General features: G+C 48.9%; 6 protein-coding genes across 6 annotated transcripts; 1 reads left to right on the top strand and 5 right to left on the bottom strand.

Annotated features, from left to right (window-relative positions):
• Positions 1-52: 52 nt before the first annotated feature.
• Positions 53-2,596, bottom strand: MIND_00728300 (MFS sugar; the record flags this gene model as incomplete). Its single annotated transcript, XM_037363984.1, has 12 exons — positions 53-310; positions 359-514; positions 576-722; positions 777-1,135; positions 1,185-1,279; positions 1,325-1,603; positions 1,654-1,723; positions 1,831-1,995; positions 2,042-2,060; positions 2,113-2,137; positions 2,193-2,420; positions 2,472-2,596. The coding sequence occupies 12 exons, from the start codon at positions 2,594-2,596 to the stop codon at positions 53-55; spliced, it is 1,926 nt and encodes a 641-aa protein (XP_037219628.1).
• Positions 2,597-2,728: 132 nt separating this feature from the next.
• On the bottom strand, positions 2,729-3,238 carry MIND_00728400 (uncharacterized protein; the record flags this gene model as incomplete). The annotated part of the gene is made up of 3 exons (XM_037363985.1): positions 3,057-3,238; positions 2,919-3,005; positions 2,729-2,870 (listed from the first exon to the last, which is right to left on the bottom strand). The coding sequence occupies exons 1-3, from the start codon at positions 3,221-3,223 to the stop codon at positions 2,729-2,731; spliced, it is 396 nt and encodes a 131-aa protein (XP_037219629.1). The 5' UTR covers positions 3,224-3,238.
• Positions 3,239-3,279: 41 nt separating this feature from the next.
• Positions 3,280-6,024, top strand: MIND_00728500 (F-box domain-containing protein; the record flags this gene model as incomplete). Its single annotated transcript, XM_037363986.1, has 7 exons — positions 3,280-3,767; positions 3,817-4,039; positions 4,089-4,984; positions 5,109-5,442; positions 5,496-5,552; positions 5,605-5,878; positions 5,933-6,024. 7 exons carry the CDS (start codon positions 3,280-3,282, stop codon positions 6,022-6,024), a joined length of 2,364 nt encoding a protein of 787 aa, XP_037219630.1.
• Positions 6,025-6,149: 125 nt separating this feature from the next.
• MIND_00728600 (Glycoside hydrolase family 2 protein) lies at positions 6,150-9,900 on the bottom strand (the record flags this gene model as incomplete). The annotated part of the gene is made up of 24 exons (XM_037363987.1): positions 6,150-6,396; positions 6,446-6,882; positions 6,939-7,056; positions 7,100-7,143; positions 7,191-7,243; positions 7,290-7,381; positions 7,431-7,476; positions 7,521-7,563; positions 7,609-7,847; positions 7,899-7,919; positions 7,960-8,053; positions 8,101-8,138; positions 8,195-8,203; positions 8,253-8,371; positions 8,418-8,454; positions 8,508-8,640; positions 8,698-9,024; positions 9,075-9,088; positions 9,142-9,158; positions 9,213-9,298; positions 9,347-9,466; positions 9,515-9,627; positions 9,681-9,711; positions 9,760-9,900. 24 exons carry the CDS (start codon positions 9,898-9,900, stop codon positions 6,150-6,152), a joined length of 2,619 nt encoding a protein of 872 aa, XP_037219631.1.
• Positions 9,901-10,777: 877 nt separating this feature from the next.
• Positions 10,778-13,005, bottom strand: MIND_00728700 (MFS general substrate transporter; the record flags this gene model as incomplete). Its single annotated transcript, XM_037363988.1, has 14 exons — positions 12,837-13,005; positions 12,672-12,785; positions 12,560-12,622; positions 12,468-12,506; positions 12,405-12,417; positions 12,319-12,353; positions 12,106-12,269; positions 12,026-12,042; positions 11,839-11,976; positions 11,779-11,795; positions 11,524-11,724; positions 11,425-11,473; positions 11,147-11,371; positions 10,778-11,099 (listed from the first exon to the last, which is right to left on the bottom strand). The coding sequence occupies exons 1-14, from the start codon at positions 12,988-12,990 to the stop codon at positions 10,778-10,780; spliced, it is 1,551 nt and encodes a 516-aa protein (XP_037219632.1). The 5' UTR covers positions 12,991-13,005.
• A 141-nt stretch (positions 13,006-13,146) lies between these two features.
• Positions 13,147-14,516, bottom strand: MIND_00728800 (Mitochondrial carrier; the record flags this gene model as incomplete). Its single annotated transcript, XM_037363989.1, has 10 exons — positions 13,147-13,161; positions 13,206-13,401; positions 13,452-13,479; positions 13,531-13,548; positions 13,601-13,776; positions 13,820-13,988; positions 14,043-14,137; positions 14,190-14,215; positions 14,269-14,398; positions 14,449-14,516. 10 exons carry the CDS (start codon positions 14,514-14,516, stop codon positions 13,147-13,149), a joined length of 921 nt encoding a protein of 306 aa, XP_037219633.1.
• Positions 14,517-14,601: the final 85 nt, after the last annotated feature.

Genomic DNA, 14,601 nt, shown 5'->3' on the forward strand with positions numbered 1-14,601 from the left:
TTTGGTGTAGCCAAACCAAACTATTGGAAAGGATCCCATATCACACCAGAACCTAGTTGCCTGTGTGGCCTAAAGCAAAAGTTGCCTGCGATTTCGTTTTAGACTTGAACAGCTTCTTGATGGCAAACTGGAGCTTGGTATCGTCGAATCCTTGGTCAAGTGCCTCTAAACTAAGTCCCTTCGTCTCCGGCTGCCAAATGAGACAGACCAAGACCGTCAGCAGACTGAAGCCACCAAACAGGAAGTACGGTCCTGATGTTGACCTCGACAGAAAGAGTGGCGTCGAAAAGGCGATTATCCAATTTACAGCCTCAACAAGTATCAGTACAAGTTAGCTTTACCCATGAGCGAAACCTACCCAGCTCAAGCACTGGGCGAGACTCGACGCAGGTGCGCGTGTCCGTTTCGGTTGCATCTCGCTCGAGACCACGCGTATCACGACAGCCCAGCTTGTGACGAAGGCAGCGATGAAGATGTAGATGAGGGCAATCAGTGTTCGTTTGCCTCCGGTCGTCTGGGCTGCATTTGAGGCGTAGAGCGTACCCATGAGGAGCATGCAACCGGCTATGATAGACCCGCCGCCCACCATTTGGGTTCGGCGGGCCCATTTGTCTTGGAGAGCCTGCCGTCAGAGCGACCATAAGGATCCCAGAAACGCCCGAAGCAAGGAATGCGGCCTCAGTTGTCGACAGGCCGGCTTGCTGGAACAAAACGGGGGCATACTAGACACAGGGCATGAGAGATGTGTGCGCTTAGTGAAATGGAGACCAACGAACGTAGAGGACCGCATCGATACCACTTGCTTGTTGCATGCTCATCAAAAAGAGCGCAAAGAAAGTGCGGAATCTGACATCTCTGGCCCAAAGCTCCCTGGCTTGTTGCCAGACGGTCAGTTTAGCGGCCTCTGCGGCGGCTAGTTCGTCTTCCTTCCGGATTTCCGTTAATCGGAGACCGAGTTTGAGGGTCGCTCGCTCAGCGTCAGTCACACGCCCGACACTCAAAAGCCAATGTGGAGAATGAGGAAAGAAGGGAGTGCCAATGGCGAGGACGATTGCGACCAACGCTTGCAAGCCCAGCAGCAGCCGCCATGATATGCTGCCCGACTTTTTGACCGTCCCAAAACAAGTAAAATAGCCTAAAGTGAAGGGTTGAACACTAGCAAATGACCATATGAATATTGATACCTGCGGCAATGCCAACAGTATTGAATAGTTGCACGGTCGTCATTGTACGACCTCGCATCGTCGTTGGAGAGATCTCCATTACATAAACAGTGATGCTGGATGAGGGTGTTTAGGCACTTGATGCAAGTTGGGAAGCATACCTTGAGATGAAGATCCCTTGACCAAGTCCGGTAACACATCGACCGACGAAGAGTTGTGCCAGAGTGTTTGCGGAGCAAGCAATGGCGGCTCCAACTGAGAATATTAGAGACCCGAGCGCAATGGTGTACGTTCGAGAAATGCGGTCAGATAAAGCACCAGAAGATAGCGAAGAAAATGCAGCAGTTGCAATAATGGACGAAACGAAGAGTCCTTGGACGGTGGCTGAAATCGAGCCAAACTGCTTTGCAAACTGAGGCATTACCGTGATGGGTCCGACACTGGGAGAGAGTCAAATTGGACGTCGACAAGAGGGAACCGTAGGATGCACCTTCCAGTATCGAAACCCCATAGAAAGCCGCCAAGAGCAGTGAACAAGGTTGGGTAGATGTAGTTGGGGACTTTCATGATAACAATGACTCACTCGTTTGCCGAACTTGTTTTTATATGTACCAATCACATAACATTTCGGCACGTGGCCGTTATGAGTACATCCCAGAAAACTCACTGCGGTCATCATCGTTGTAGCCGCCTTCTGGCACATAGAGTGGTTCGCCAAAACCCCGAAACTCGCCGTCGTGGTCAACATAGGCGACTGCCCCGCTTGAATGGACTTGTTGCATGAATGACTCGATTTGAGCTAAGAGGGCAGACAGAGTCTTCATCGTTCCGCCTTGGAGTTGGTTGGTCAGTCGATGACTCCACTAAGGCATGGCGACACATTGGGCAGGAGCCGTGCTACGTAGGCATTGCATCAGAAACAACAATTGAAATGGCTGAATAAACATACCCCGCCATGAATCCACTTGGATATGCTGAAAAATGTGCGAGCTGAGCTGATTAGATATGGGAAAACCAGCGATTGCGCACTCTTTGCGACAGAAAAAGTGACCGCATTGCCACGATTGGCCTAGCTTAGTGACTCCAAGCTCGTCAGCAGGATGAGCAGGAGAATCTATAGCTAATGCAGTCTCTTCTTCGGCTAGAAGAGCAGGAAAGGGGGTGTAGCAGATGGGGCAAAACGAGTCTGTCTGTCCAGCATCGTGAATTTGTTGTTCAGACAGTCGAGGAAGTGCAGAGATGAGCTCTAGGCGTTGTCTGCAAACAGTAATTGAAACAAACTTGAATCCACGCCAACTGACAACGCACTCGTACGAAAGTTGGTTGGCGGAGGGATCCTCTGCGCGGGATAGAACTTCGGAGACAAGTTGGCTAACGCGTTCGCGAAGTTGGTGAGAATCGTTGACTTGGAGGAGGGAGTCTAAGTCAGCCATAGATGAACGCGCGTCTCGACGCGTGACGGATGCAAATGATGGCATTTTACAGTACATGGCGAGTAAACCAGACTGCCTATATCACAGTACAATATATCGTAAGAGGTCGTCAACAGTGGAAAGGAAAGTCGATCAGAACGGGTTCTCCTCGTCGACCTCCATAGCGAGCTGGGGTTGTTGGTTGGAGTCTGGTGCCACAGCGAGTACTTCGTCGTCGTCGCTGTCGTCCGTCTTCTCCTCCGTTTGAGCAAATAGCTGGATAGGCTTCGCACCCCTAGAGCACAGCGATAAGTCAACAAAAAAGGTCAGGGATTGGACGTACTTTGTGAAATGCTTCTTCTTTGCAGCAGACAGTTTTTGGGTACACGGCGTCATGAGGTTGTCAGTTGGGGAGACGAAGGTAGGGTTCCTAAAAGAATTGGTTTGAGCGAGTGGCAGACCCTGAAACGAGCAAACGCACATAGTCTTTGCCATCTTCTTTGCAAGCAACGCCTTGGCTCCCATTCCTGCCGGTTGGTTTGCAACATTTCCGAGGGGTGCCTTTGGTACTACAACAGTTGCTGCCTGAGCGGGGTTATGGAGAGGTTGGATGGGCGCGGAAATCGGTGAATCGTTGGGTGTAGACATGGTGGTCGGAGGAGCGTGGTTGGTTTTGTGTCACATGCTCGTGTAACTTTGAAATCATGCTTGACCGGTTACCGCCGGAAATCGCAGAGTCCATTTGTCGATGGCTCGACGCAAAGTCTGTGGTCAGGTTATCTCAGGTCTCCCAGCGATGGAACGACATAATCAAAAGGTCCTCCGCTGTTCAGTATGCCATCGAGCTAGAGCTTTCTGGTCTCTGTAATGTCGACAACTCTTCTTTTTCACCAGCCTCTGTCGCCCGTCTTGCGGCGCTTATGGCCTACCGCAACAGTTGGGATCGCTTTAATCCAAAGAAACACGCGCAAGTCACTCCCGCTGCTCTCGGTGGCAATTATTGGGAGCTTTCGTGCAATGTTTTTGCGACATACGACTCTGATCGTGGCTTCACCTTCCAACGCATACCTTGCGCCTTGAGAAACATCGTACCAGAGCGTTGGGACCTTCCGGTCTTTTCTGGAGATATTGCCGATTTCACCATGGACTATTCGCAGGATCTTTTGGTCGTGCTTGAAGTCGGCGCGTCAATGTAAATGCACCATCCTTACATATAGCTGATAGTGTCTGACTTGCCTCAGGTGCATGGTGGTTCATCTTCTTTCTATGAAGACTGGTCAGCCCCATTCGTCTGCTCGTCTTCCTCGTCTTTCCCGCGATGTCGAAAAACCGACGGCAACTGCGTTCAGTTCCTTTCAAATGCGCATATTCGGCAGCTATGTCGGGGTCATGGCAGACATTGGGGCCGACTATACCGAGATTGAGCTTATGGTGTGGGAATGGAGAAATGGATCCCTGAAAAAGGTATGTTGGTCGGACAGCTACCACCAATTACTGACACACACATGACCAGCATATCTATAGTCCGGCACTGACTTCCTTTGCGTTCCTGGACAATGAAAGAATCATCATCTCGACATTCCTCGAGGACGACTATATGAAAACTTTGGTGCCGCAGCTCCAGGTTTTGGAAATAGCTGGGTATATGAATGATATGGACGGTAGCTTGACTCTATGCCTTCCGTCCGTTGACCGAGCCGATGTCCATGACGTGGAAATGCTGATTATAACGGAGCCTGCTCCTTCATGGCCGGTTGGAACGATTCACGAGGCTCCCTTTGTTGCAACACATGACGACCGTCTGTTTGTCGTTTCTTTGCAAGGGTTTGAAGAAGGAGAGGAGGACGAAGACGATCTTGCAGATCCCACTTTCTTGCTTTGTATTCCTTTGTCCGTAATCCTCGGCTTCCTTCGCAGCCAATACGGCGACCCATGTTTCCTATGGTCCGACTGGGGTCCGCCCTTTACCCGGATGATACGCTTACTCCGGTCTCCTGAGCCATGGTCTTGCTTTGTCTATGGTTCACGCTGTGTCATTCAAATTTCCCCCGACGAGTGCCAGATGCTGGATTTCAAGAAGGTCTATCCGCTCTCTGACAATCGTATCACCCATGACAAGAAAATCGACCAAAACGGTCGACTTTTCGTTGAGCCTGTGCTCACCTCCGGACCTTTCAGCTTGCGAAAATTCCCCATCCCGGCCTCCAATGCCGTTATGATGACAGAGGACAGCATTCTCACTGTTTCGGTGAGTTTCTTGTCGCCAGTGTTGCCCCTCAATGAACCAATTTTCTTTTTTAGCCTGACGAAGAAAGATGTACCATATTCTCTGTCAAGTAATAGCGTGTTTTTAGATAGAGAGCTTCTTGATGTCGGCATCGGTGTCTCCAGAACTGCTCACGGTGTTCCGTCTGTCTGAGTTGGGACTAGCGCAATAACGCAGAGAGATAAAATGGACGGTCCGCTCTCACCTTCACGTAGGCTTTCGAGTTGAGGGAGCTATATGTTACAAACAGCATCAGTGACATTGTAGATGCTCCTTGCCTCCGTCCTTTATTATCTCCTCACCGCTCGTTTCTTCCCTCCTGCTTAAATCTCCCTCTTGCGCTGCATACTTCCTTATCCCAATGTCACCTAATAAGCGGAGGATCGCCGTTCTTGGCTCTCGCTCAGTCGGTCAGCTTCCCCGACACTCTCCAGCACTCGCTCTTGCTTACTTCGGGCCAGGGAAATCGTCCTTAATAATACAATTCTGCCAGAACGAATTCGTTGACTCCTATTATCCAACTATCGAGTCCACCTTTGCGAAAACAGTCAATTTCAAGAACAACGAGTACGACTGCGACATCATCGACACCGCTGGCCAGGTTAACTATCACCATTTCTCGCCCGCTCCACGTAAACAGACGGCTTCTTTTAGGATGAATTTTCGCTGCTCAACTCCAAGCATGCTATTGGAGTCCATGGTTATGTCCTCGTGCGTCATCAACTCCCTCTCCACCTCGTGTCGTGCCTGACACCAACCGCAGGTGTATTCCGTCAACTCCAGAAATTCGTTCGAAATGATTCAAATCATCTACGACAAGATCATTAGCTTCTGCGGCGTCACCAGCGTCCCATGCGTCATTGTTGGATCCAAGACCGACCTTGTTGCGAGGTTTTTACTCTCTTTTGTGTTGAGTTTACTAAACTCATCTCACGGTCGTCGCAGTCGTCAGGTTGCTATCACAGAGGGACAACAACTCGCAGACAGTAATCACACTGCTTTCGTAGAAACGAGTGCGAAGGAGAACAAGAACGTGGGTGAGTTAATGTCGGGTCTTACAGGGGCTGCCGTTGAATCTAACATGTCGCCAGTCAAAGTCTTCGAGGACTGCTTAGAAGAGATCGAGAAACGAGTTCCCAACAACCAGGCTGAGCCTCCAGCAAACAGGTGTCTCATTATGTAAATATTTTCGACTGCACCATAGAGGACCGGGACTATTATCTGTTGTTTCATTTTCCTTTTCTTTTTTTTCCAGGTGGTTTTTTTACAAGTCGTCGTGTACCAACTGTACAAGTTCAAATACTCCTTTCAAGCGGAGCCATCTCCGAGGTATCTCAAGAGCACTTTCCGACCATCCAATCCTCGAGCGCGAATTTGCTGTGGGTCACCTGGAACAAGGTCCACTGCCTGGTCGCTCCATTTGACATCAGTCCCTTCCACATCAAGCACAACACCTTTCACCGGCCGGTTCGTAGACAAAGTAACTTGCTCCCCGTCGACTTCGACCTTTATTGCGGTATCGGCAGGGAAGTTGATAAATTTGAAAGGTTCAGGCCTGGAGAGACCTTGTGGGTAAATGTCGGACTGGTCATGGTGGAGCTCACCAGTTGCTATATCTGCCCAACACATTGCCATCTCTGTCGATGAGTCTAGCGGAAACAACGATAGGTCTCGGAACTTGGCTGCTCCTCGTCCTTGGAGGCTGACCAGGCAGCGGACCTTTGAATAGCTCAGTACTGGAATTTGGCTGGAGCAAGGCATCGGTGATCCATCGGTCGCGCCAATTATCATTTTCCAGGTCAAATGAGGTCACCTCCAACGTGACTTGCTTCGGCGCAAGCGTGCTGTTAGTACCCCAGATCTCAAGAACAGTGTTGATAGTGAATTGAGCCGAGAGTTCGTCGGGGAAGATCTTGCTCTCCTTGCGAGTCATGCCAACGGTGAATGGACGCAGCTCTCTGGCAATAGCGAAGTATGACGGCTTGGGTCGCAAGAAGTAGTCAACGATACTCCAAGACGTTACTGGCCAGCAATCGTTAATCTGCATTCGGTTATTCGGTTATTTGACGCGTTTAGGTCGCCTCAACGGGCTATTACCTGCCAGACAAGAGCACCAGCAGTATACTGCTTTCCTGGACCAGCCCAGTTGCGCCGCCAAAGTCGATATGCAGATGCCAAGGTTTCGGCTTGCATGATTTGGGTGTAATACACGTAGCTATATGCATTCAGCACATTATAATAAGGTCAAGAATATTCACCTATCCATGTTGAAACTGTGCTTGAAGTTCTCAACCAGATAAAGCTATGGATCCGAGTCGTCACGAAAGTGTGGTGAGATTTAGGGCCAACTTGCCTCCAGTCTTCGCTCGAACCCATCTGCCTTGTTGTGATTGGTAGTCGTCCTGTGCCCAAGTCAATAAATGCAGTCAGTTCCACTTGTAAGCCCACCGTGACTGCGGGAATCTCTCCGCGGTATTTCCATCGAGCCAATAATCGACCGTTCGAATATTTGGATACGCCTCCATGCCAAATTCCGAGACCTAGCACTCATACTCGTTAAAAAGCAACAAGACCATCGCCGAGACGTACGAATCTACCGGCGAGAATATCCCAGTTGTGCCAGGGCTCTTGGGAACTGGGACTGCATGAAATGACCGAGATTGGGCTTGAATTAAGAACCCACCCATGCCAGACATTCCATTGATGAAGGTCGCCCAGCGTCCTTGATATAGTTATGAGAAGGTCAGGCAAGTGCAGATAAGCTTACTTGTCGGTAGTTACTTTCCCATGGCCGCTGGAAATTGTTAATGAGGCGAAGATAGAAGTTGGGGGGTTTGCCGCACCTATACGGCGAACCACGATGATAGTAGATGTCAGACAGACCGTTGACGACCGAGGGGAGTACCCGTTCGTAGATATGGCGGGCGGGAAAGTTGGTCTGACGATAATCCGAGGTTTCATCGGAATAATCCAAGTCCAGTTTGAGCGATTCTGCTATCTGATAATCTAACGAGTGTCATCACCCAACACACCCTAAAGTAGCAATACGGAGGCTACCTTCATTGTTTCCCGCTGGTCCTGTTATTGTTTTGTTGAACGCAGCACAAGTGACACTCACCAAAGATGACAATGCTTGGATGGTGTCGTAGACGTCGCACATTCTGTTCAGCCTCTGTTTGAACCGATTCGAGGAATGATTCATATGCGGGATACTATCAAGTAGCAGTTAAATGGAGTTCATTTTAACCTGCTCATTTACCTGGCCACATCCAAACATGAAGTCTTGCCAGACGAGGACTAAGGGGAAATGAAACTTGGGTCAATATTAGATAGCAAATATCAGAATAGCGCACTTCCGAGCTCTAAAGAAGATTGAACTTTCATATTGACGCTTAGCGAAGGAATTCTGACCATCGCAGATCTCATAGAATGCGTCCGCTTCGTAGATTCCTCCGCCCCAAACGCGGATCATATTTTGGTTTCCGTCAACAAGTAGCTGCAGCCACGCCCGGTATCGGTCCTCGGTCACGCTGCCATTGAATTTTAGCAAATCGAGATCTAAGGAATGATCCGTACGTTGTTAAAAATGAGTCCGCCGGAATCCAATTTGATCCTGTGGTGCAGAATGATCTGTTGCGATGCACACTCCGCGAGAGCCAGACTCACCACCGCAAAATATGCGAACTCCATTGACTTGGAACAAGAATGTCAATCCTTCCTGGTCGACGAGAGGCTCTTCCACGACTTTCACGTTTCTGAATCCGATTTTCTGAACAATGGAGTCCAGCACGTTACCGGCCTAAAGAGCTCAGAATAAATTCAAGTTGCGGGTCAGTGCTGTTGAGACAAATCTTACCGCATCTAAAACCGTCAACTCGGCAGTATAGATAGGCTGTTCTCCGTAGTTGACGGGGTACCACAGTTTTATTTTGCCCTCTGGGAAAGAAATGGAGATGTCGACTCTGCCATCCTGGAGGCTTCTGGCGGGTTTGTCGTCAGAGAACTCGGTTGAGCCATCGGGCCCCTTCAAGACGAAAGAGGCAAAAGCTTCTTGTTCCCCCGAGAAGCTGAAGGTTGCGGAAAGGTTCGCAGCCAGCGAATCTGTCACTTGAGCCCGGATATCGGCGTCCGTGATGCGGTTATCGTAGGTGTGGATGCTGATAGGCTTCCATGGGCCAGTCGTCTGCCAATAAAATCATTTTTTTTTCTTCCTCGAAGTTCTCCTATGCGCACCATGAGAATCGGACCTGCGGAGAAGAATTCATCAGTTGGAGTTCTTTTTCCGACCAATTTGCGATACCCCAGTCCCAGCCATAACTGACGATGAAAGCCAAATTAGCCATGGACGGCAGGAACCCAGACCCTTCTCACTTGTATTGTGCCTTGCGAACATGGAGTCGACTCGAATCTCCGTTCCAAAGATTGAGCTTCTCATGTGCTTTCTCGATAGCCCGGCCCTGAAATGGCGTGTCAGCGTCGTTCAGCGATCGCACTGCAGAGGCTACCGTCACAAAAGCACTGTCGAAGTTGATAACAAGCTCGTTTCCTCCTTCCTTGAGATGGTCCTTCACAGGTACCCGATAGGACACAAATTGATTGTTCGTCTTGATAAGTTCCACCCCGTTCTAAGTCATCGTTAGACGTTGCTAGTCGGAGACAAGTGATGGATAGACAAGGAGAATAGCTGAGAATGTGTCGAGACCTTCGAACACGAGGTCAACGTTGGCTGCTTTGGTTGGCTCCACGACAAAGTCTGTTTTGAATGCCCATTTGCTTTCCCCGACCCCTGCGCACGAGAAATTAGTCAAAAACTTGATGGACGATATAGGGAGTTATCACATTGGACATCCCACTCCGCGAGACCAAGGAACTAGGTGCCATTAGACGACCGCAACCAGTTGCGTATGCAAGGTTATACAGGATCCGGAATTTTCTTGAGCTTTAACAGTTCAACGTGGACAGTCGTCGGAAAGGTCGAGACGGGCAGCCATTCCCCTTCTTTCGTTCCTTTGCCTCCCCCAATCTGGGTGAATTTCCAGTCTTTCAGCAGTTGGTGCATGGAGAGATTCAAAGCGTGTGAATGACCGGCCCGGCGAAGTCACAATCAACGACAATCTCCCGCGATAAGCAGATAGCTAGTCTTGCTATCAACTCTCCATGGAGAGCTCTCCATAGAGTCTGCTGCTTTCTGAGTATGACCACAGATGCTTTCTACAGCATCACTAGCTGTTTGAGAACATATCTACAGGCATGTACAGAGGTAAATCTAGTGTTGCATCCTGAAGATAGCCTGGGCTGCTTTGGTAAAACATCTGTTGCTGACTTGATAACTTAACTTGGGCTGCCTTCTGTGACTGAGAGCAGCTGTAGCTGCTTTGAAGAGTTCTCTGATCTGTGAGGGAAAAAATCCCTTTATGAAAATTTTTCTATGCAAGAAATGAATTCAGATAGGAATATATGAATAACAGAAGGCTGGTGTGTGGAAGGATTCTTTTTCTTAAAAGAAGACCCCCGAAAAAGTAAGAAAACAAATCTCCACAGTACTTACATAAGATAAGAGCCTGTATAAAAGAAGAGACACAAGATTGAGAACATACCAATGATACCACTACACCAAGAAGCAGTGGGATAGGTGGCTGGCAGTATAGATATAGCATGAATTTGAGTGCCAGCCCCCTCCAGCTCCGTAAAGCATCTACAGCAACATTTCAAAACAACTATAGCTGCCCTTCAAGACCACCTATAGCTAGAAAACACAAGCAACCTATGCTGGCTTGACAATGCAGCTACAGTTGTTCTTACCAGTACAGCCTTAGACAGTCTGACAAGCTAGCTATAGCTATCCTTCAAGCTAGCAGTCTCCATAGAGTATGTGGAGAGTTGATAGCAAGACTGTCGATCTCGCGATAAGACCGATCTGATCTGATTATATAATATTACAAAAGATATCTATAGCCTTGGGGCTCGTCCTCCTCCAACTCTCTTCTGACCTGCTTTGCATTGAGAGACGCCAAGTGCTGTCGGAAGACAAAAGAAAGTAGAATTCCGACGGAACTGGCACACATGCAAATGGAATAGCTTGTGCGATAGCTCGGACCCCAGGAGGATGGGAAGATGAAAGACCCAAAAACATTTCCAAGGGAGGAGATCATGTTGATGAGAGCGAGCGCGACTGCGCGCTTTGACGCGGGCCGGATCGTGCCGGAAATCCACGACAGATAGACAATGAAGCCAGCATAGGAACTGGCCATAAAGAACCTAGAGACGCGTAAAAAAGCAGAGCGTATAGGAAAGCACACGCCTACAATGAGATATAACGAATAGTGGGTTGCATGGTGGACATGGCCAGGAGGAAACCGACCATTCCTATAAGGAACGGACATGTTATATGCCAGAACCGCTCTCCAACTCGATCAGAGTGCCGGGACACGGCGAATCCAACGATTGTCGCTACGAACCACGGTGGCGCGCAAAGCAGTAATGTGAGTGTTTTGCCGTAGCCCATTGTCTCCGCAAGTGTAGGGAAATATCTGGGCTCGTCAATCCACCTGTCGCTGTCGCGAACTTGCTAAACGAAACTGACGCGTTGAAACTAAGAGACAAAACTACAAAAGTAAGTGCAAGGGCGAGCCCTAAAGTGAGGAAGTTACGGCTTGGAGAACAGGAACATCTTTGAACGCACACCAAACTTGCCAATCCCAAATGGCCATCGTTAAACCACCGATCACAGACTCTGATCCAAGTTTCGACTCTCCGGAATCCTCTACCATTCGGCGCTGGGCCAGTGTCTGTTCTGGCACAGATAGCCAATTGGAGGAATTTTCCGGAAAGTCTGGTAATATGAACATGGCCAATATAGCGACTGCCACGGTCATGCCGCCCTCTGAAGGTCAAGTTGGCGAAGGTATAGGTGTTTGTTGGATGCATTGTACTGTACCTATGAAGAAAAGCCATCTATTTAAATGTAAGAAAGCACACGCGGTTTCGAAAAGTATACCTCCAAGCTGCATAGCCTATCCGACCGTCCATAACATCAAGGATACCCGACGCTATCAAAGACTTGAAAGCGGGGGGGTCGGAAACGGCTCCAAACTCAGAGAACGAAACCCACTCCAAACGCATTGCTAATGAGCGACTGACCCGAATTCAGTGGCAGTATAGAGAGTGCATAGAGTGCCACATACCCCGCATGACAGAAGGGCTGTCCTGCTAAATATTAGCTGGAAGACTTGATGGTCAAAGCAGAGCATGCCTCTGTGCCAACTCCTTGCGGGTATACCACTTCGAAATCAGGAACTCGTAGTTGGTTAGACATTGTTGCGAACGTGCCCGAGCTCAATTCACCAATGCCCCACTGTATCGTGTTAGAGCCCCCAACCATCAATGCGTTGGTAGCGACGCACGGAAAAAATGCGGCCTCAGTAATTCCTACGAGGCTAAATAAGACGGCGCCTGAGATTATGACGAAAAAATATACCAATGAAGAATCTGGTCCACATCACGCTAGCAAAGCTGCAATGCGGTTGATTAGATCTTGTTACAATGGGGAGAGTGTGAACGAACTTTGTAGCAAAACCTTCACATGCCAGTTCAGAAGACAAGAAACAAGACAAGTGAGTTTCATACCTGTCAGCGCAGACAAAGTGCCCCAAAGGACCATGCAGCCTTCAAGCACATCAGCGACATGAAGGATGTGTTGTTATTAACTAAGCACAAACCTGGTAAGTAGATAGATGGTCTCCCGATGTAGTTGAGAAACATGTTTGAGGGTATTTGCATCACTAAAGACGGTTTACTCGAAGCCACAATCGTGAATGACGAAACTCCAACATAGGTAGCCAGCATAGAGCACCGCTAGGACTTGAGAGAATTGTGTATCCGTTAAACCGAGGTCTTGCTCGAAGCCATGCAATCTCGCGGCGCTGGCATTATTCCTGTCAATGTCTACACCCAAGTTATAACAGAAGAGCATCCTCACGGCTGAGGTTTACCCACAGTTGAGGACATAAATTGCGACTAAGATAGCACAGCGTTTATCGAGTTTGCGAACCAGTTGTTGTTCCAATTGTTTGCGAGCCAGCCTCCCACCAAATAGCGCATCTGGATCAACTCCGTCCTCCGAAAGCAAAGGCCTGTTTAGGTCGTCCATGCGTAGAGAAAGTGGTCAAGCGCGTTTCGTGAGCTGTCACGTCCCTGTCACAAATCGTGTTTTGGGATGAATTGACGCCACAACATTCTACGGTAATTACTTCTAAGCTTTGTTGGCGGCTCTTTGCTTGTGTACAAGACATTAGGACTACTATAACTATGCGGCCAACGCCTGAAGAAGGGTGAAATGACAGTCGCTTATGGGTTCGGACTGACCTTCTTGGTGAGTTGATAGATACGGTGCTGCCCAGCAAATAAGATAGCTGCAGTCAGCACACTCTGAACGAGCTTGCTACCAATGCCCTTGTACAGTCCTGCGACGCCTTCGTCTTTTATAATGGTCGTCAGGCCATCCAAGGAAGAGCTATACTTGGCCGACTTGACACCAGCTTGAAGCCGGCTCTTCACGACACTAAATTACGTCCTTTAGTGTCCCAGTAGAAGAAGATGAAGACCACAGACATGTAGGGATATGTTGTAGACGTTGCGACTAGAGTAGAATATTACCAACTATCGCTGTTTGCGCAGAGTCTAAGCATACCCAGTTTAGCCAGAGCACCTGCAAGTCAATGAATACCTGATTAGACTCGTTCATCAGTTTTCATAGCTACCTAGGAGGAAGATGTCGCCGTCTGACAGCGCTGCTACAGCCGCTGCGATACCAGCAGCGCGCAACTTGGCTGTTCGTCGTGCTATTAACGTGTTTTTCAACTGTTCAAAGACGGTATATTGAAGGATGGGGTTGATGACTAGAACGAGTGCTGGTCCAATCCCACGCCAGAATGCCCTGTCCGTGGTCAAAGAGGTACAACATCTTGCGAGCGGTATACCCAATGCCATCTTGAGCAAGAAGTCTGCGCACTGTCGCAGCAATGGAAAGTTTCTTGGCCACCTTGGGCTGCGAGGGAGCCAGCGACGGCTCGGATTGCTGCATGGACTCGACAGCTTGGGAGGTTTGAATGACCCATAATGGGTTACTGATTATGGTCGTCGCTGATCCTACAATATTTCGTTAGTTCTTGGCCACCTGAAGAAGAAAAGACCGCTCTATACCCGCAATTAAGCCGATCAACATCGACTCTGGAGTGCTCAGTGCCTTTCCCTTCTGCACAATCCCTCTTGACCTTTCGTAGAAATAATAGTACACGCTAGAGTTATATGAGCACCAGCCAGAGGTGGGGTACAGCCGCCTAAGCGCACGTATTCGTAACAGCAATTCCGAGCAACTGCAGAGGAAGATTCGTACAGTAAGTTGGTGTGTTTATGGGTGGTAACGCACGCTTGAGCTCAAACCACTATACATCCCACTGAGCCCTTCGCGTTTGATGACGTCTACAACAACTTCATAGACCGATTTGTTGTCACTCTTGGTCTCTACCGCAGCACGAGTGGAAATGAAAATGAACGGACTATAGAGGGCTTCTTGAGAATGAGTTTAACGCGTGATTAGCTGACATACTAAGTTATGGACATGGCCAGCACTCCAGCAGCACCACCAGCGACGGCATGGATAGCAGAATCACTCATTACTGGGAGGACAAAGTTCGGAAGAGGTTTAAGTTGTGGTTCAAGTCAATATACTACTGTATGCCGGTGGGAATCACATGTTTGA

This window comes from Mycena indigotica (genome assembly GCF_014461135.1).
Source record: "Mycena indigotica strain 171206Taipei chromosome Unknown Mind.scaff0006, whole genome shotgun sequence".
Classification (NCBI taxonomy): domain Eukaryota; kingdom Fungi; phylum Basidiomycota; class Agaricomycetes; order Agaricales; family Mycenaceae; genus Mycena; species Mycena indigotica.